Source organism: Equus asinus, chromosome 30, assembly GCF_041296235.1.
Source record: "Equus asinus isolate D_3611 breed Donkey chromosome 30, EquAss-T2T_v2, whole genome shotgun sequence".
In the NCBI taxonomy this organism is placed as follows: Eukaryota; Metazoa; Chordata; class Mammalia; order Perissodactyla; family Equidae; genus Equus; species Equus asinus.
In genome coordinates this window covers 15,265,599-15,288,093 of record NC_091819.1, presented here as the reverse complement: position 1 = coordinate 15,288,093, position 22,495 = coordinate 15,265,599, and the positions used below count along the sequence as shown (strand labels likewise).

At 36.9% G+C, this 22,495-nt stretch overlaps 1 protein-coding gene across 2 annotated transcripts in view; it reads left to right on the top strand.

The window, feature by feature from the left end:
• GPATCH2 (G-patch domain containing 2) overlaps positions 1-22,495 on the top strand; it is a 177,595-nt gene that overhangs the window by 100,874 nt on the left and 54,226 nt on the right. For both annotated transcript variants that reach the window (XM_044762643.2, XM_014849879.3), the window contains exon 6: positions 5,242-5,309. In XM_044762643.2, the coding sequence (XP_044618578.1) occupies positions 5,242-5,309 (68 nt within the window). The remainder of the gene's footprint in view (positions 1-5,241; positions 5,310-22,495) is intronic.

Below are 22,495 nucleotides of genomic sequence, written 5' to 3'. Positions count from 1 at the left end.
CTTCCAGAAGGACATTGTCTAAAGCTAAAACTCTTGGTAGGTAAGGACTTATAGTGACCCCTCCCTGGTATCCAACATCTTACCAGGCACACATCAGGCATTCTGGGGGTGCCTATATGATTTTTCAGTTTCTTGTAGCCAGTGAAGAGGATTTTTCCTGGTCCACTGTATAAATCCAAATTTTATTTTAACAGAAATCTAGACAAATGAGGGTAAAATATAGATTATCACATGAATTATTTACTGATACATTTGTTCTTTTAAAAAACACTTTGGAATTAGAGGGGTATCTTAACTCAGCACTTTATCATGACCTCAAAAGAATTAGTTCACTATAACAGTATAACTAAAGTCACCCAACTGAATGGGAACCATATGCCACTTATGTAGTAAATTTAAGCATAAGTTAATATACACAGTAGGTAAGCAGTAGATATTTGTTGAATTGTATCAAGCAGAGCACTTGTGGGTTTAGAACAAGGCGGGATGGGTTACTGCCTAAGGAGCTGGAGAGAAAGATCACGTTGGAAAGCAAGTAAGGATCTGGTCACAGAGGGCTTTGAATGCATTTCTCGTTAGTTTTAATTTTACTTTCTGTGTAGAGCTGTGGATGGCTCTGGAATGAGAAAATTGACAAGTGAAAAGCAGCGACTTAGAAGGTTGAATTTGGCAAGTTGGTAAAATGGATTGGAGTGGGGAGAAAGGAATTGCATACAGCTCCCTTCTCAGAGGTGATTTTTGCCCCTTATTCCTCTTAAATCAGATAACTACTTTGTTTCCCTTTAATCTTATAAGTGATAGCCATTTTTGCTACCTGCATTGTCACTTTTTTGTATTTGCTTTAGAAGTCATTGTAAAATTGTAAAAATTTTTACTTTTTGTATGTGTTACTTTAAAAGTAATTCTAGTGTTATTTTCTTGAATGTTTTCCATCCCCAAATATATCGTGCCTTTTGTGAATTGTGAACATTCTGTAATATTATATATGAGAACGGATGACACAATGAAATATTTTATTCATTCTCCCAACCATCTTGTAACAGAACTTGTTAGAACACCAATAAAAAACGCAGGTGCCCTCATTTGAAATAATTTTGGAGAACCTTTCTTTATTCTTCTGTATGGGGCTAAAAGATGAACATTTCACACATTCATTTTAATAGCTATGAACTAAAATTAATTACTGGAAAACGTTTAGAATATTATTTTCTTGGGCTTGTTTTTTAGTGAAGATAAGCATATAGACTAGCAACTACAATGAGTTTCCTTCCACCTCTGCTCTCCTCCCCTTATTTCCTACCCCAGGGTTTAACGTCCTATTTTGAAGCCTGTTTTTGTTGAGTTGTTTTCCTTATTATGTGCCACAAATATTTGACTGACACATTTGTTGAATGTACCAGGGGGCCTTCATGCAGAGCCTGCTAAACTTTAAAGGCTTGATTCTTTCTTCAGAGAAGTTGAGTCAAATTAATAATGGTCTTTAGAGAAGCCGGAAACTTCTGGGTCTTGACAAACTGACGGGGAGGCTGAAGCAATGTCTCCCTATGGCCTGGAGGCCGGGTGGCTTTGATTGACCAGTCCTCACAAAATTGAAGGCCTTCTTTTGAACGGCAGCCTGCCACCTTAAGTGTTTGTCAGTGTGGGCACTGAAGCAGAATAGCGTTTGGAAAGCAAATGAAATATAATTGAAAATGAGAGCAAAGTTAAAGGGGAATGACTATACTAGAGAGAAAATAGGTTGATGGTTTCTTGTACTTAAATGGGGGCATAAAACTTCATTAATTTACAGAAGGAATCTTAATCATTGAGAATATGAGTAGGAGATCATCTATATGGAACAACCTCTTTATTGGTCCTGTAAGACCATTGTGTCTCAGATAAGTTGACCTGATTTGGGAAGTAATTTAGTCAACTATCTCATTGTGGAAGAATAGGATGGGATGCATGGGTTTGGTAATAACAAAATGGAAATGAGATATAAAACCAACTGTTCTGTTTATCTTTTGAGAAAAAAATCATAAAATTAGTGTCCATAAATTAGCAGTAGAAAGAATAAAAAATTGCTTTTAATGTACCTAATAAACGAGAAAATAGATATTTTGTTATTGATATCATTTAGCTAAATTTCTCATATATGGGTACTTGCTGACCTTATGAATTTTGATAGTGGTACTTGTACAAGTGTTAATTAAACCTTCCTCTATCACTACTGCGTTCCTATTTTCTGAGGTTGGTACACTTGAATGAAATACCGATAGCAAAAACTAAGACCCATGTGGTCTTTTAGCCTCATAGTTTATTTCATAATCTAAAAAGGCCAGATGTTGACAGAAACAGTGTTATCTAGAGACCATCCATCCCTTTCTAGCTTTGAGTTTATTTTTTTAATTTAATGATTTGTGTAATAAGCATTGGTAATGAAAAGAAATATACCTACTTTATTTACGATTGTAGTCACTGTTGATGTCGTGTAGTAACGAATCATAAGAATTCCGAGTGTATAGTGTGATGTCTGAGATTATCATCAGTAAATATTGGTTAATTACATAATTGATTGTCTCCAGAGTTTTAACAAATAACAAGAATTGGATTGTGGAAATACCGTTTCTCATGAAGGACAGAATACCTGTTCCCTGTCTAATCTGTTGGAATAAAATCTACTTTTTCTAACAAATAAACTTCACTATGTGAATATTTGTTGAATATTTAAAGAGAGTTTTTTTTTAATTTGTAATTTCTTTCTAAGACATTTCTGGAATAAATAGAAGGCATGTATTTTGGAAAATTAATCTCCATAGTTAACTCTTTGTTAGAAATTAATACTTTGATCAGAATGTTTAAAATTGCTTCATTTTATTTTTATGTGTAAAGATTATTATCTAATCAATCACATTAAACACAGTTTCAAGTTTAAAATACACTGGAACTTCAGTATAGGACTCCTTTCCACAAGCTGAATTCTGCATGAAGCTCTTATTCTCAGATTTTCAGTAAGAGTGTCTAGTGACTAAAGATGCAAAAGGTTCCCACTGGAAGAAATTTTACTCCTGAGGCAGACCAGTGACCTAAGAAGATAATCATGCATGGATCTCAGTGCTATTTTGTTTCATTTAAAAAGAAAAAATTCTAAATTTGCCTGTTTGCATATCTTTAAAAGCAAAACAAAAATTGACTTGAAATGACAGCAAAGGATGTTCACCTCTTGTTTTTTTTAAAAAAGGTCTATGTACTAGGTAAATATATAAAGTCATCTAGATGTCTGCATTTGATACTGTAAAGCTTTTGTGGCTTATTTGCAGCAATTGAATTGAGCTTATAGTTTATATATATATATATATATGATTTCTGAGAAATACGTAGTATGATTATTTCTGACTAGATTGAAAGCTTACATTTGTATTGTGGTATAAATTAGTTATAAATTCTGTTTTATTGTATTCAGTTGCATTGTTTTCATCAGGCAATTTATCACATGGGTGTATGTGAAATTTCTTCATTTATTAAATTTCAGATTATGTATTTCAAGCCAGAGCAAGACTTAAAACATTTTTCCATAAGTATAGCTTCAGGTAAACAAGCAATTTTAGCCCTGAAAATAGCTTCTGCTTCTGTCAACACGTTGTTTATTCTTTCTCTGAGATAAAAAGTTCAGTTTTCTGATATTCGTACCAAGATAAAGTCAGTAAACAAGATTAATATAGTGTGGAAAAGGTTGTCAGCAGCCCTGGCAAAGGAAATAAGTTGCCTGTACATAGAACATACTGTAAACTGAATAAAAGTGTCAAGTCCACCATGAGATAATGTGATCATGAACTTCTAACCAAGCATGACATAGGCACAGTCGGCTTTTCTCATAGCCACAGTGTAGAAAATGGATTACCGTATTCCAAGGATACCCACTGGAATAGCATGAAAACCGCATTTTGAGGTGAACGCAGTATGTAGTCCTGGGGTTGAGCCACATGTTTACCTGTGGTGCTCAAACCATGGGGTTATTAATGCCATCATCTGTGCACATTTGCAATTTTCGCATTTCGTGGAATTTCAGAGTATATTCTGGCATCCTTGTTACCCATGGGATACGAGAGGCAATAAAGTTTTGAAAATGTTCATTTCTTTTCATAGGCATTTTTCTGCTTCATCGTGCCTTTTTTGATTCTACACCATAATTATTGAAAGATTTTTTTTTAATTATGACAGGGCATGACTGAAGACCTTTTGTTGTAAGTTTACACCTTGTCGATTGTGATGGTTCATTCGTTCTTGCCTGAGGCTTCTTACATTCCCTTTGAGGCCCTCTATAAGATAGGAACGTTGTGGAATTTTTTCTTTTAATGGGAGTAGGTTACATTATGAAAAAATATTTGAACCTTTAATTCTTTATCAGATTTTTAATTTTGTTTAGAAACAGAAGAATAAAATATTGTTCTTTTAGTTGAAATGCCATTTTGTTCTATGTAAATACACAAATATTCCAAACGTTATGGGGAAACTATAAAAAGGACGAGTGACTATTTCCTTGACTTAAGTTTTTGTATGCATTTAAATGTGTACATTATAATGCATGTTATTTCTATTTAGGAATTAACTACAAATACATTGATCCTTGGAAATATCATTTGCTCAACACTAATCTAATTATGTAAACCTCTTTTTTTCCACATATGATTAAATATATGTGCAGTTGATTGGTATTTGAAAATAAGAGTCAGTGGTCTAGTTCTTAAGGAAGTTGTTTTGGGGCCAGCCCGGTGGCACAGCAGTTAAGTGTGCACATTCCGCTTCAGTGGCCCCGGGTTCTCCGGTTCGAATCCCGGGTGCAGACCTGGCAACGCTTGTCAAGCCATGCTGTGCCACATATAAAGTAGAGGAAGAGGGGCACGGATGTTAGCTCAGGGCCAGTCTTCCTAAGCAAAAAGAGGAGGATTGGAAGATTTTAGCTCAGGACTAGTCTTCCTCAAAAAAAAAAAAAAAACGAAAGAAAATTGTTTATTCTATTATAAAGGTACTTTTAAAGTAGCCTTAAAATTCTAGCAGAGGAACTACACTAGACCAAAACAAGTAGTGCATTCTTACCAGGAATTAAATACATTTGGTCTGTGCAATTCTGTTTAGATTTTGAGAATTAATATTATATTCTCCCTTTTAGAGTGGATGTCTTCAAAAGGAAGTGTCCCTGCTATTCATTGTCTTTTTAGAAACTTGTCTGTGACTTAGTTTGGGTTTTAACTTTCCTTTCAGGTGACCACTCCTGGCCCAGTCAGTAACAAGAGGATGGTTCACTTTTCCCCAGATTCTCATCACCACGAGTGAGTACGCACTGTACTTGCATAAGCTTGTTGGGGTATTCTGTCTTTCTTTGGGGAAATTGGTAGCTATTGCTAGTAAAGGTGATTTAATTTGTACCTATCTTAAGAAAGAGTAAACATCATACACCAGTGACAGTTGTGCAAGAACAATTTTAATGAAACCAATGGCAAAAATTTAAATAGAGGTTTCTAAATACAGTCATTCTTTTATTTGTGATAGAATTTGAAATTTATGCATTATTGAAGTTCATGTATTATCTTAAAACATTTACATTTTCATTACATTAAGGAGCGTCAAGCTCTCCTCCTATTCTTCTGTCCTTACTCCCTTCCTCCTCCAACTCTTTCTAAAGTACTAAAATGAAGAGTAAGTGACTGTTTTTCTTGTTATTTCTCTACTCTCTGCTCCTGCCCTGCAGGAGCTGTGAAGGGACCAGAATATATTTCCATTTACCAACAAAAGGAAGACACTAATTTACTAAGTAATTCAAACATTAAGCAGTTGAGCTTTGACTTGGGTGAATTATTGGGTGAATTTCTGGATAGAATAGATGCTATTTCCAGATACATTTTTGTTGGAATAGCTTAAATACGTTATATATTTTGGCTCGGTCGCAGATGTCTCCTGTGAAGTTGGTTGAACTGGAGAAAGGCCTGAAAGTATGGAAAGACATAAATTAATCATTGAATGAATTTTTTCTGGCAAGCAATCAAATTAGGATCCACTAGATCCTATTTTTTAAAATCCACTCTTTAAGAAATATAAAACAAATTATTGTTCAGATATAGCTTATATATATTATTAATATAATTTCTATAATGTAAAATATTTAGATAGGTTATTATTTTATATACTTATTTATTTTTTATAGATTATGATATCGTAATTTTCTGTTTTAGTAGTATTTCATTCATTTTTTTTATCCTGTAAGACCTCTCTGTCTACTGTCCCTCTGATAGAAAGGAAAATGAAAAGAGTAAAGCATTTTTTATCTCGGAATGACAACCAAAAGACTTGTGTGTTTTCTTCTTAATTTTCTGTTCTGATATCAAACAAAAACTCTAGCAAGTAGATTTGAGTTGTTTTTAAAACCAAAAATTTCATTTGCTAACGATTGTTAATGCTCTGAGGGCAGACAAATGCCATATCTCTTTATCACCACTGTGATCCTGTGTTAGCAGTGCCTGGTAGACATTAAATAGCTATTGAGTGAATGAAGACGTGAAAGTGTAAATTTAAAATAGGACAAATTGAATAATGCCAACTGAGTATTGCCTCTCCAATTAGCAGGTATGACCCTCATTGTATTCTCCTGACATCCCTTCCACACCACTCTCCCCATTGGTTCTCCGTCAATTAAATAAAATTCTCTGGGGGCGAAACTCAAATGTCACTATTTTTGGAGTTTCCTACTTTATCCTAATGTGTTTGATTTCCCTTCTCTCAACACTCAGGACCAAAATGGAGTCGTTTTACTACCTCACATCCTACATGCTGCTGGTCCAGCTTCTTCATGGTCTCACGCCGACCCAGTCTTTTTCACTTCCTCCTCCATTACTTTAATTAAAGCTCTGTTATCTTTTGTATTATTATAGGAGCCTAGTGAATCCTTCTGTCCTCATTCTCTTACTATGTCAGTAGAGTCATGCACCCCATAATGGTGTTTCAGTCAACAACGGACCACATATACGATGGTGGTCCCATAAGGTTGGTACCGTTTAGCCTAGGTCTATAGTAGGCTATACCCTCTAGGGTTGTGTACATACCCTCTATGATGTTCACACAATGACGAAATCGCCTAACAACGCATTTCTCAGAATGTATCCCCGTTGTTAAGTGAAACATGACTGTACATACTATTTACTTCTACTACTCAGGTGCAGTTCTGATCCTTTTATTCACCTACTGAAAACTTCCAGTACCGCGTATCGTCAGTGGAGAAAACTCCTTGGCGTATCGTTAAACGCCCTCCACAATCTGGCTCCAGTTACCTTTGGATGGGCACAGATGTTAGCTCAAGGCCAGTCTTCCTCAGCACAAAGAGGAGGATTGGTGGCAGATGTTAGCTCAGGGCTAATCTTCCTCAAAAAAAAAAAATGTCATACTCAGCTCATTGATGTCTCAACATCCACACACACTCTCTCCCTTGTATACATACTTTGTCAAATACTTTTCCTGGCTTTCCCAAAGAAGACTGCTTCAGAATCTGGTCCAGTTACTTCATCTATCTCAAAATCTCAGCTGAGTGAAGTGAAGTTTTAATCACATCTGACAATGGCTCCTTGTAGTATGGTGGCCTGTAAATTAGAAGTGCCTGCATATACCATACAGGACTGTGGAGAAGGCAGGCTGTCTCAGCCAAACTCCCATTCAGGAAATGGGGCACTTAGAACCCAGCAGGACACAGCAGCTATATCCAATTTGGTGAGCTATCCTCTTTTTCTCTTTCTTAGAAGACCTTCCTTGTTATTTACACCCTAAGATCACAACTGCTGTTCGTTGCAGCAAATGCCCTGCCAGGGTATTGCACAGTTTTAGCTGCCCATTTCTTTTTCAGCTTTATTGAGGTATAATTGACAAGTAGAATTGTAATATATTTAAAGTGTACAACATGATGATTTGATATACAGATGGCGTTGTGAGAGGATTCCCACCGTCGAGTTAATTAACAGATCCATCACCTCACATATTTATACTTTCCTTTTTTTTCTTTTTTTGGTGAGGACACTTAAAATCTACTCTCTTAACAAATCCCAAGCATACAATACAGTATTGTTAATTATAGCTGCCATCTGTACCTTATTTATTTTATAACTGAAAGTTTTGTATCCTTTTACTAGCCTGTCCCTGTTTCCTCCACCTCCGCCCCCTCACCCCAGACCCTGGAAACCACCATTCTACTCTGTTTCTGTGAGTTCGACTTTCTTTTTTTTTTTTGATTCCACATATAAGTGGTACTGTACAATATTTAACTTTCTCTATCTGGCTTATTTCACTGAGCCTAATGCCCTCAAGGTCCATCCATGTTGTCGCCAATGGCAAGATTTCCTTGTTTTTAAGGCTGAATAATTCTCCATTGTATATATATGCCACATTTTCTTTATACATTCATCTGTCGATAGACACTAAGGTTGTTTGCACGCCCTGGCTATTGTGAATAATGCTACAGTGAACATGTAAGTACAGATATCTCTTCAAGATAGTGATTTCATTTCCTTTGAGTATGTACCCAGAAGTGCGATTGCTGGATCATATGGTAGTTCTATGTTGAATTTTTGAGGAACTCGCATAGTGTTTCCCAGAGTGGCTATACTAGTTTACATTCCCACCATCACTGTGCAAGGGTTCCCTTTTCTCCACATTCTCACTGACATTTAGCTCCTGTTTTTTTGATAATTGACATTCTAACAGGTGTGAGTTGATATCTCATTGTGGTTTTGATTTGCTTTTCCCTGGTGATTAGTGACGTTGAGCACCTTTTCAAGTACCTATTGGCCATTTGTATGCCTTCTTTGGAAAAATATCTATTCAATAGAAATATATCTATGTTTGTTTTTTAATTGGGTTATTTGAATTTTTGCTATGAGTTCTGTGAATTCCCTGTATATTTTGGATATTAACCCCTTATCAGATATGTGGTTTGCAAATATTTTCTCCCATTCTGTTGGTTGCTTTTTCCTTTTGTTGATGGTTTCCTTTGCTGTGCAGAAACTTTTTAGTTAGATGTAATCCTACTTATTTTTGGTTTTTGTTGCCTTTGCTTTTGGTGTCAAATCCAAAAAACTTATTGCCAAGACCACAGTCAAGGAGCTTACCCCCTCTGTTTTCTTCTAGGAGCCTTAGGATTTCAGATCTTTACATTCTAGTTTTTAATTCCTTTAAGTTGATTTTTGTGTATGGAATAAGAACCTCAATTCAACTAAAGCAGAGAAATTACGTCTAATTTCTGAGAAAAACATAATGTTAAATCTTGAAATACACATTTATTTGTTCTGTTGACTTTCTGAAAATACAAATATTATAATGTAGAAAATGAAATTAATATATGATTACCTATTTTTAAAAAATATTTAAGGCATCAAATGGGGTTTCTTTTTCTTCACTCCATCTCCCTTTATGTACTGACTCTAAATGGTTCCAGAATTTTTTCCTAACTTTTTTTCCAATCGCTTGTGAGATACCTATTTTTAAATTGAGCAAATATGACTTATTAATTGATTTTTAAATTGACATTTATATTTTGCTTTTATTGTATTTTAAAGTAGAAAATATTTACCTGAAGAATTCTATGTAAATCAAAACATTTTAAATGCACAAGGATGCCTATGTATAATCCTACGATGAATTCCTTTATAAAGCAACTATTCTCCCTTTATTTTATCTTTTGTGTAAATATTGAGTTTGCTTAAAGCAAGATTTGCCTGGATTAAAGGTTTATGTTCATTGGGAATACTTTCACACTTTGAAATTTAGCATCTATTGCTTTATAGTGAAAGTGGCTTTAACTTTAGTTTGAGATAAATAAGATATAGGATCAATTCCTCCTGATTTATCATGATTCTCTTGGGTAAGTCATTTAGCTTACGTGTCTTAATTTTTAGTTAGAGAATGAGGAGGGTAACAGTCCTTTCTTATATAAGACATTTTTACAAAGTACTTATATAAAACATAGAAAGATTATTCAACTAGGTATAAAATATTTCAAGATATTGATGATGCTTTATTTGAACAGTATATTTTATTTTTCAGAGTATTTTCGTATGTACCACTCTCTTTAATGTTTTTACTGCCTCTCTGAAGTAGTCAGAGCTGTATTACCCTCCCATTTTATGGATAATTTGACTTTTTTAAAGTCACACACTGTATGTACTCTCCTCAACCAAAAGTCAATTAAAGAAACAAATATATTAAGTATCTATTATGTATTTGATAACATGCTACATCTGTTGGGGGATCTTAGAAATATTGCCCATGAACATTGGTGTCTCTGCTGACGTTTAGGAATAAATAGGTAGTTATTGCAAAAATTCACAGAGTAAAAAAGTTCACAAATTATTATATTCCACTGTGTACTGTGTGGTAAGAAAATTAATATTTATTTTAAACACCTACTATGTGCCAATTTCTTCGTCTTATTTAAGCCTTCCAATACAAAAAGGGATGTGAGATTACTTTTATTTTATAGTTGAGGAAGAAACCACGTGTAAAGGAAGAACTCACATTTTTCCTTCCTACTGTTTCTCTCCTGTGTGTCTCCTTTACAACTCTCAAAGAACACTTCATTTCTGACACTTCTTGTCACCAAGAACAAGCAAGTCTCCATGACACCAGCTGGGTATCCTACAATTCAACTCAATTCTGACACTGTCTACCTGGAGATAGCATCAGATTTCATGGTTAAGGGTTCAGTCCTACAAGACTGTCCCCCTCCCCCACACTTCAGATACCAGTCTCGAGCCCAGGCTGTCACCTGAGCTTCTGACTCACTGGCTACAAATTAGAAGTTCCATTGACCCTCTCCAACTCAGGATGCCAATCACAAGTCCAGGTTGTTCCCTGTACTTCTGACCAACTAGCTATAAATCAGAGATTCCCACCACTCCCTCCCTTGGTTCTTTTAATTGCTAGAGCGGCTCACAGAATTCAGAGAAACATTGTATTTACTATATTACCTGTTTATCGTAAAAGGATGTAACTCAGGAACAGCCAGATGGAAGAGATGCACAGAGCAAGATGTGGAGAAGGCCAGCGGAGCTTCCATGCCTTCTCCAGGAACACCATTCTCCCTGCATCTTCACACGTTCACCAACCCAGAAGCTCACTGAACCCTGCCTTTTTGGGTTTTTATGGAGGCTTGGTTACATAGGCATGATTGATTAAATCATTGGCCATTGGCGATTGAGTTAACCTCCAGTCCCTATCCCCTCCCCAGAGGTTAGAGGCTGGGACTGAAAGTTCCAAGCCTCTAATCTCATGGTTTGTTCCTCTGGCAACCAGCTCCCATCCTTAGGTGGGGGTCCAAAAGCCACCTCATTAATAAAACAAGAGACAACTTTGTCACTTTCAACACTTAGGAAATTCCAAGGGTTTGGGGAGCTGTGAGTCAGGAAGCATAGACGAAGACCAGTTATGTATGAGAAATATAGTCATCTGAATGACCAGATATATATATATTTTTATAAATCACAATATTGCACCAAGAATCAGAAAATGAAAGTAATTTGTCGAAGTTCAGCCAGCTAGTAAGTGCCAGAGGCTGTATCCAAACTTAGATTTTTCTGATGTAGCATGATGTACCGTGAGTAGCAACCACAGCAGGCTGACCTTCCTGCATTCATAGTTTAATAAAAGAAATGATGTTTTAGAAGGGCCTCTAGAGCATAGTTTTAGAATAGACTTTTTGTTTCATAGAAAAGTCAATGAATGAGGAATATCTTTCCATCCTGGTCGTCCAGTCCACAGAGCCCTAAGAACCTGGAACATCTGAAAGAACACCTAGCCCAGTGCTCTTGTTCTTGTCCTTTCATGTAGAAGAACATGCTGGCTCTAACTGATAAACTCTGCCCTATATCTCAAGTCATTCATTCAGAAAATATTTATGAGGGCCTACTATGTGCTAGATGCTGGGTGTACAATAATGAATAAAGCAGACATCATCGCTGTCCTTGTGGCACAACCTAATAGAGAAAATAAACTAATCAATAAGCACAAACATAAATGTATGATTATACACTGACACATAAATGCATTATCCTATAGTGAGCTGAGTACTCCAAAAGAGAACTTTAAAAACAGGAATTTGAACTAGCCTTGGAGATAGGGAAGGCTTCCTTAAGGGCAAGAAGCTTAAAGAGCCAGTCTGGTGGCCCAGCCGTTAAGTTCACACATTCCACTTTGGCCGCCCGGGCTTCACCGATTTGGATCCTGGGTGCGGACTTACGCGCTGCTTGTCAAGCCATGCGTCCCACATGTAAAGTAGAGAAAGATGGGCACGGATGTTAGCTCAGGACCAGTCTTCTTCAGCAAAAAGAAGACTGGTGGCAGATGTTAGCTCAGGGCTAATCTTCCTCCAAAAAAAAAAAATTTTAAGATGAGATTTCCTGAGAACTAGAGGAATAGTGGCAAGAAGAGCATTTCAAGCAGAGAGAATAACACTTTCTCTGTTCTAGAAACTAAAAGAATGTGAGGAAAGAGAACGTAGTATGGATGAGGCTGGAGGAAGGTAGGTAAGGACCAGATGGTGCTAATTCTGAGAGGCCATTTTAGGGATTCTTTCCACGCGTAAGAGTAGTGGAAAGCCACTTCAGACTTGGAGTTGGTTGTGAATATCTATTTGTTTGCTTGAGTAAGGGTATGAATAACTGAATATTCAGAATCAAACTTGGAAATGATCGCTAGCTCTGCAGTGTGCTGAATGGATTAAAGTCAGTAGGTACGAGGAAAGTTGTAACTTTCCAGGTAAAACTTGATAGTTTGGACTAAAGTGGTGCCAGAGATATTGAGAACTGGGTGGATTTAAGAGAGATTTATGAAATAATAGACTTGCTGATGGTTTCATTGTGAGAGAGAAAGGTGCCCGAGATGAGTTCAGTTGTCCACTGGAAGGTTGGTGCTGCCATTCATTGAGCTAGAGACCTCCTGATCAAGACCTGGTTTGGAGCAAAAAGGATATTTTAGGAGGTATTTGTGTGTTCATTAAAAAATGTAGTAAATAAGCCCATTACCTGTTAACACAAATAGCATGTTTTTATGAAAAATAGCCATCCTTTCCCCCCAAAACTCAGTGAGAACGTGACATTGTTTTTGCAGATCACTTTATTGTCTGGCTTAATAGATGACAGTAGATTCTCATCGCTGCTTCTGCTTTCAATTTGTGGTGAGATGTTACTTTGGTTGAGCATATGAAGAAAGTTCCAGCCTCACACAGATATGTAGCTGGAAAAGGGAGGGATGTTTTAATAGCCTTTTCAGATCACTGTGGGTGTGGATGTTCCTTGATACTACTCCAAAACACAGAGTGGTTGTTTCTCAAAGGTTAATTATAATATGTAATCTGAAAACACATCAGTGAACTTGTTTTGCATTATTACATTAAAATCTGTTGGTCTATCTTGAACTCTGAAAGGATCACTTGTACATCATTTAGTAAATCATACATTGTTCATTTGGAAAAACTCACATTTATTAATATCACCACAACAAACTTTAAGTGTTGGGAAACTGTCACGTTCATGGCAGCAGTTCCACGTTTTTTAAAGTCTGAGTCTCATTTTTGCTTGAAGGCTCAAACTTTATCATGAGTTACAAGTAGTTGTTTTCCTTAAATTTAGAGGCTCGAGTTGTTTAGTTTTCAAGAAAATGTCTTCCAAATAGCCAAGTATAAATAAGCATAGTTTGTCCATTAGTCATTCTTCGAGGTAAAAATGGTCTTCCATGAAAACAGTGGCTCATAAGTACTTTCTTTGAGACAATTGTTGTACTTCAAATGCACTTGAAATACTTCATGTGTACTTCCCATTTCACCACAAAAATATTTTTTAAAGAATACCCAGAAGTTAAGATTTAATAAAAATTTTTACTGCAATATCAAGAATATTCTTAAGTGACACTGGCTTCCTTTTATTTATTTTTTCCCCACAAGTTCATGGCAGTGAAGAATACAATGACTACTAGTTACCCCTATTTCAGAGACCTCTTCCCTCCTACATAGACCACACTTTGAAGACAACACTTTGAGAACCACTGGCCAGAGATAGACTCAAGAATATCAAAATTTGCATATCATCCTAGGTTCTGAAGGTCATCTGGAACCCCCTGTCAGTGTCTTATGCGCCTTGATCTTTTGACATCCCCAGTTGTAGCTGCTCTCAAGACCTAGTTCTTACCTAGCCAGGTGGGTTTTTCTTAGTACTCTATCCTCTCCCTTCAGTTTTGATTTCCATACTTTGATCTATGAAATCCTGTTATAGGGTATTGAGTTAGGAGTTCAGCAGATATTTCTACTTCCCCTTTCCCCACCAACCACCCTTTCTGTTATGTACTTCTTCATACTTACAAATCTCTTCGATAAAATAGTTACGGTTCACAGAGATGTTTTAGTGTAGAAGATTATAGACCATTTCCAAAGATAATTTGAATTTTCAGTGATAATCTATGTAGACTAGTACTGTCCAATAGATCTTCTAACAATAATGGAAATATTCTGTGTCTACACTACCCATTATGGGTAGCCACTAATCAAATGTGTCCAGAACACTTGAAATGTGGCTTGTGCAACTGAGGAACTTAACTTTTAATATGAATTTAAATAGCCATATATGGCTAGTAGCTACCGTATTAGAGAGCACAGATTTAGGCTATTATATATATGTATATTTACACAAGACCACTGTTAATATAAAATTATGCTGCCAAAAATAGAAACTCTATAAAAAAATAGGAACTCTGAAAATAAAAATCTGTATTATAAGCTGCTCTAGCTCTTTCCTTCTAAAAAGTACATTTCAGGAGACCTCAGTTAAGAATTTTGAGGTTGGTTTTGTCCTTTTGCTTGGATGTAATATTAATTCACTTCTCATGAAATCCGATACATTTCTGCTACTTGTAGGTCAACACTGTGGTTGGGGAAAGAGGTTAAGGAACCATGAGAAGGAATTAGTATGGAGATCTGCATTTTCAGAGATTTTAGTTCAAAAAACCTTCTTTCCTAAGGATTTATTGTCCACTTGTTACTTAAAAAAAAAATTTTAAAAACAACTCCCTTCCACTCTCTAGTTGCCAATCATTACAGCTCTACTCATACTAGTAAGAGCTCAATAGGTGACAGCTGATTCTGTAATCAGCGGGATAGGTGAGGACTAAATGAAATAATATATGTCAAGCTTTGTTCCTAGACAGACCCGAACTGCGTTTGTATCCTAGAGGGAGAACTGAGCTTGGAAACCACATTCAGCCCCTCTGATTCTTGAGAACAGGCAATCCAGCTGTGTGTCTCAGCCAAGCGTTCCCTGCGGTTGATCAGTTGCAAGCTCTTCTGTGCTCCCTCCTCCCAGATGCGTCTTTCACTGTTAACCCTCTTGTGAGTCCCTTTGGGAACCTTGGCTCCAATGTAAATAACACCTCTACAGCTTCATCCTCTTCCATGCCATTTTTCCTCCTCTATCTTTACATAAATTCTACTCTTTGGCTTTCAAAGACCCTACTTGGTCTGTATTTCCTTATTTGTTCATTTTTTCACTAAAAAATTATTAAGTGACTTTTATTTTCCAGTAGTACAAAAAAAAAGAGGGGAGGAGAAAAGAGAACTGGAAAAACTACTTCCCCCCCTTCAAAAAAATGATTCTAATTGAAAGCAATTTAAGGGGAATGGTGGTTAAAAATGCAAGGTATGGAATCAGACAGCCTGGGTCCAAATCTGAACTCCAATACTTGCTAGGTTTGTGACCTTGAAGAGTAATAGAACTATCTCATGAGGTTGTTGTGTGGTTTGAATAAGTTAATCTACGTGTGACCATTAGCATGGTACCCAGCACATATCCAGCATTTACTGAGTGGCTGTGGTCTTTCTACTGCTCTTCTTCTTTCTACTTCTCTTACTACTGTGACATTTCTACAACTACTATTACTGTTCTGTTATTACAGTTATCATTATCCCTTTCTCAAGGACCTCCGACATTTTATCAGGATAAACAAACACCTGCAATATATGAATATAACTGCTTTAATGGAGATATGTGCAAAGACATGGAAAGTTTAGAAGAGGAAGCATCTAAATCTGGCAGGGTGAGTTAGTCAGACTGCCCAAAGGTAACTTCTAGCCTTCTCTCATTCCCATAAACCCTGGGGCCCAGAGGCCACCATTTTCCCGCCACATCATTGCGCCTTCTAGATCCTTCCTTTTTCATTCCTGTGTAAAAGTCCTACCTTGTTTGATGTTCCTGCTACCATTGATTCCTCCTCATTTGCCCCCATTCAGGGAGGAGTTTGGCACCTGTGCCAGTCTTCCTTTCTGCATCAATTTCTGCTCTCCAAGTTGGTGACGATATGTATAATGGTTGGAAGGAACAGGAGCTTTGGAATCGGAATACCTAGGTGTGAATTCCACTCTGCTACTTAATTATGAAATCTTTGGAAGACAGATCACTTAACCTAGTGTGAGCCTGTTTTTTCCTTTGCAGAATGGGAGAGTATCTACCTTACGGGATTCCTTTAGGATTAAATGAGAACAGTGCCTGGCTTTTAGTAAGGTGCAATAAATGTTGGGTTCTCCTGTTAGCAGCAGAGCTGCGGTGAGCCTTAGGTGATATATGCTGGCATTTAGCACAGTTGACTTTCCTTCTTGACTCCAGTGATCTTCATCTGCATCTGTGAACATAACCATCACCCAGAACTAATCTAGCTCTGAAATTTTCAACTCTATTCTGTCATTTTCTTATCACAACCTAATATTCTTCCAGCCTTTTTTTTCCTCTTATGCTTACTACCCTTTAAACTCATCAAGACCGCCCTTCCAAAAGTCCTCCATTTTCTCCATCATCCTCCTTGGGGTGTCCTCTCCTTTCTGATTTATCCTCTACCGGTCAGTACATGGCCTTCAGTGTCCTCACTCTGTGTATTAGTTTTCTATGTTGCATAGCAATTTACCATAAGCTTTGTGACTTAAAAGAATACCCATTACTAGCTCACCATTTCTGAGGGCTGCAGTAATCATGAGCATGTGGTGCTGGTAGAGCAATACACACATAAGTGAACAGAATAGAGAACCCGGAAGTAGACCTACATGAATATGCTCGACTAATTTTTGAAAAAAGTACAAAAGCAATTCAATAGAGGAAGGAAAGCTTTTCACCAAAATTAAAACTTTTGTTCTATGAAAGACCCTACTAATAAGAGGACAGGAGAAACTACACACTCGGAGAAAATACTTGCAAATCCTGTATCTGACACAGGCAGAGCTCAGCTGGATTCTCTGCTTTGCGTGTCATAACGCTGAAATCACGGCATCAGCTGGCTGTCTTCTCATTTAGAGACTTGAGTAAGAGAATCCACTTTCAAGTTCAGGCAGATTGTTGTCAGAACTCCCTTCCTTGCGGTTGTAAGACTGAGATCCTGGTTTTCGTGCTGGTTGTTAGCCAGTGATCTATCTCAGTTCCTAGAAGTTCCTTTCGGGTCTTTAGATCATGGCCCTGCATCTTCAAAGCTGGCAATGGAGAATCTTCCTCACCTTGAAACTCTCTTATGCTTTGGATCTCTTTCACCCAAAAGAGTCCAGTCCCTTCAAGGCATCCCCTGATTAGCTTAGGCCCACCAAAGATATTCTCCCTTTCTTAAAGCCAGTTGTGCCATGTAACATAACCCTAATCAGAGGAATATCCCATCATATTCCAAGTCCTTCCTGTACTCAGAGAGGAAGTTACACAAGGATGTGGATTAATTCTGCCTGCCACAATGCCCTATAAACTCCTAACCTTAGGTCAATCAATCCAGCTGTCCATCTTCACTGCTCCTCTGCTGAGCACTGCCAGGTAAAATCACAAGATTATATGATTTGTTGCTACTACAGATTTATAATCTTACACCTCAGTAGATCCCTCAGCAGTGCTTTCGTGTGGCCTTGCCTAACAACATTTTTTGTGTCCCCAAAAGCTATTTTATATCTCAAGTCACCAAGCCCTTGCTATCAGCCATCCCTCTGAGAAGCTGGCCTTTTCTTCACCTTTGCGAAGTAAGGCTGTTGGTCCACAAATTTGGGTGAACTTCTCCAAACATACCTCTTTCACTTCCTTTTTTCTTAGATTTTTCTTCTCCTGTCTGTGGCTGATTCCAACACCTGTGCTTTTGATTGAAAGGAGCTTTTTTCTTCCAAAAGCTTCTTTCATTATCCTACTACATTCTAAACCTCTTCTTTTAGTTTCCTTCTGACCTCTCTCTCTCTCTCACACAAATACTTTGAAAGCTGCACTTCTAGAAAGAATGAATGATACTGTACCAACTCTGCTTCCTCACGTCCCACTTCTTCGGCACCCACCTATGACGTACTAATCCTTAATCCTGATTCTTCCCACACTGCTGCCTGAAAACTTCTCTGGACAAGATCACCAGCATCCCCCTCAACTGTGTTCTGTCAGTCCCTGTCAGACTTGATTTCTCTATGGTATTCAACAATGGTGACTGCTCCCTTCTGGAAACTTTCCCCTTTATGGCTTCAGTGATACCACTGTCTCTTGGATTTTTTGCCTTTCTGAACTTTTATTTTCAGTTTTCCTCCCTGATTCCACCAGAAAGAAAGAAAAAGGTGTAAACACACAATGACAGAGAAGGAGAGGACGCCTCAGGAGATTAGAGATTTCAACCAGATTTTGGAGATGGAAAGCAGTTGAAGGGTTGCAGCTAACTAAGCAGATAGAAGGACTGTAAACTTAAGCATCTGCTGAAGGAAATGCCAGTTTACCCCTCATAGGACCTAGAAAAGCTGAAAACTTAGAAACAGGGTGAGTCATGGAGCTGGAATAGCATGTCCCAGTCAAGAAAGTGAGTAATTCTTTTGTTAATAAATTCACCAATCTGAGATTTAAAAAGACCACAAGATATTAACCTTTGTCGGTTTTCCCCATGAATAGAAACTTGTTGTGTGATCATTCTTTAGGGAAGTTTATTCATTGGAAAATCTCTTCCAATCAGTTTCTAGTGCCTCTTAAATAGTGAATGGATAACTACAGATCATCAAATATTTGAGAAAAGCTTTCAGTGTAAAAGACCAAAACAGTGAGATAAAAAGGTGCCTGCTCATCAGAAGACGTTATTAAAATAGATCAATAGATATCTGATAAAGCAAGTATATTAAATGTTAATGGTAGGATCTAGATGATGGATTTGTGTCTTCATGCTAAAATTCTTTCAACTTTACCATATATTTCAAAATTTCGTGAATAAGATTTTGGGAAAAAATTTAATAAAAGAGATGAAAGGTGAAATGGAAGGTAAAAATGATGAATGAAATAAAGATCTAAAAATATAGAGAGACGTTCCATGTTCATGGATTGGAAGACTCAACATAATGAGGATGTCAGTTCGCCCCACATTGATATACAGCCTTAATGCAGTTCCTATCAAAATCCCAGCAAGATTTTTTTGTAGATAAAGACAAGATTATTCTCAAATTTATATCGGGAAATAAAGGAGCTAGAATTACTAAAATAATTTTTAAAAGGGAATAAAATGGATAGTAATCATTCTACCAGATTTCAAGACTTATGTAGCTACAGTATTCAAGAGTATGTGATATTGGTAGAGGGATAGACATATAAATCAATGAAATATAATAGACACCCCAGAAATAGACCCACACAAAGTATGGTCAACTGATTTTTGACGAAAGTTCAAAAGTAATTCAATGAAGAAAGGATAGTCTTTTTAATAAAATTCAAAACTTTTGCTCTGCAAAAGACCCCTTTAAGAGGATGAAAAGAAGGTATAGACTGGGAGAAAGTGTTTGTAAACCACATCTCTAACAAAGGACTAATTTCTAGAATACATAAAGAACTTTTAAAACTCAATGGTAAAAAGAAAATAATCCAATTTGGAAATAGGCAAAAGACATAAGCAACCATTTCACCAAGGAGAATACCCAGATGACAAATAAGCACACAAAAAGATGTTTAGCATCATTATCCACCAGGGAAATGCAAATAAGACCACAATGAGCTATCACTACACATCTATCAGAATGGCTAAAATAAAAAATAGTGACAACGTCAAATGCTGATGAGGATGTGGGCAAACTGGACAAACTGGATCCATTGCTGGTGTGATTGTAAAATGGTGTAGCCATTCTGGAACATATTTTCGCAGTTTCTTATAAAACTAAATATGCAGTTACCATAGTAACCAGCAGTTGTACTCTTGGGCGTTGATCGCACAGAAATGAAGGCTATATTCACACAAAAACCTGTACACTAAGGTTCACAGCAGCTTTATTTGTAGAAACCCAAAATTGGATACAGCCCAGATGTTCTTCAGTGGGTGAATGGTTAAATAAACTGTAGTACTTCCATACAATGGAATCCTACTCAGAATAAAAAGGAACAAAATATTGATACACATAGCAACTTGGTTAATTCTCCATAGAATTATACTGAGTGTTAAAAAGCCAATCCAAAAAAGTTACACAGCTTGTGGTTCCATTATGTAATATTCTTGAAATAACAAAATTGTTTGAAAAAGGAGAACAGGTTAGTGGTTGACAGGGGTTAAGTACAGAAGAGGGAGAGTGGGAAGGAAGTGGGTGTGGCTATAAAAGGGCATCAAAAAGGATCATTGTGATGGAATTGTTCTGTATCTGGACTGTATCAATGTTAGTATCCTAATTGTGATATCACACTATAGTTTTGCAAGATGTTGCCATTTTGGAAAACTATGTAAAGGTGCATGGGATCTCTGTTTTATTTCTTAGAACTGCATGTAAATCTACAATTATCTCAAAATAAAAAATTTAATTTAATTTTAAAAGTTGAAGAAATAACTTAATAAAAAGACAAAGAGGGCCTGGCCCCGTGGTCCAGTGATTGGGTTCACACGCTCCTCTTCACTGGCCCAGGGTTTCGCTGGTTCGGATCCTGGGTGCAGACGTAGCACCACACGTCAAGCCATGCTGAGGTGGCATCCCACATGCCACAACTAGAAGTTCCCACAACTAAAATATACATCTATATACTGGGGGGCTTTGGGGAGAAGAAGGAAAAATTAAAATTAAAAAAAGAAGACAAAGAAATTTTAGGAGGGAAAAATAAGAAAACTTAGCAGATCAATCCAGAAGATCTAACAATTAAATGTTAGAAGGAGAGACAAAAAAAAAAGGGAAAAGAAAACGAATGAATGAATTTTCTCATACTGAAAGATGCAGGTCTGTAGATCGAAAGGTCTCATCTAACACAGTAAAGGAAAATGGCCCACTACTAGTGAAATTAGAAACTCTTGAAAACATCCAGAGAAGAAAAGTACAGATCACATGCAAAAGAAGAAGAAGAAATATTGAATTAGTGTATTGAAAACTAATTACCTGAAGAAGAAAGCAGACAAATAAGGAAGAAAAAAGATCAACTCAACAGCTCAAACAAAGTACTTCTCAAGCACTCTCAAAATACTGTGCAAGTGAGTGATTTGAGAAAAGGCAGAAATAAACTGAGAAGCTTTGGGAAACAGGAAACAGAGGTAACAGCAAGGGAGAGAAGTCATGTGAAGCCCCAGTGGAAGCAGAGGGAAGCTCCAGGGCAGATCTGGAGAACAGCAACCAGATGAGACCAAATGGACAAAGGGCTTTTGGAAGGAGATCTCTCAGGGCTAAAAAGGGAGGAGGAGTAAGAGACGGGTATATTATCAGAGATTTTTTTAATATTTGAAAATTAACAGTAATAAGGATTTGACAGCTCTAATAAAGAAGGTCAGTGGGTACATAGAAAAAGCAGCAAAAGAAGAAAAACAAGGCAACTACCAACTTTAGGAGAAACAGAAAGAAATTGAGCAGCACAAAGTATTCACGTAGTCATAATATCAGTATTCACAATTCAATAATTAAAAATGGTGTTATAACTAGAAATAGGGGGTTGGGAGTAGTATAAGAGTTAAATTTATAATAATAGGAAGTCAGTCCTTCATGTCTAAAATAAATTAATCACAAAATATCGGTATAACCATATTCTTTACAAATGCATCATTAAGTAGCAAAAGAAAAGACTGAAAGAGTTGACAGTGGTTTCTCTGGACAGAGATTAGGAATCAGGATAGATGAGACAAAACACTAGTGTTTTTAAACCTTTTCATTTATTTGTTTTGTTTTGTGTTTTAACTATGTGTATGCATTTGATTAAATTTTTTTTCTTTAAAGAAGAAGGCACAATCCATAGCAGAGGGGGAAATGTGTAGGCACGTTGTCAGGGGAATGGCAGTGAATAATTTGTTTCTAGGTGGTAATTAATCCAGTTGTCATTTACAATACCAATGTTTCCATTCCCACATCAAAGGTGGAATCTGAGCTGCCAAGGAGCATCGCTGTCTGTGAGCTTGAGAAATGTTCCAGTAAGGACATAGACAAATCCTTTTAACATAGAGGCTGTTTATGCCCACATGTTGGTACTGGAGAGGCTAGAGAATGCCTCGGAGTCTTAGAGGGTACCAGGAAATGTGCCCT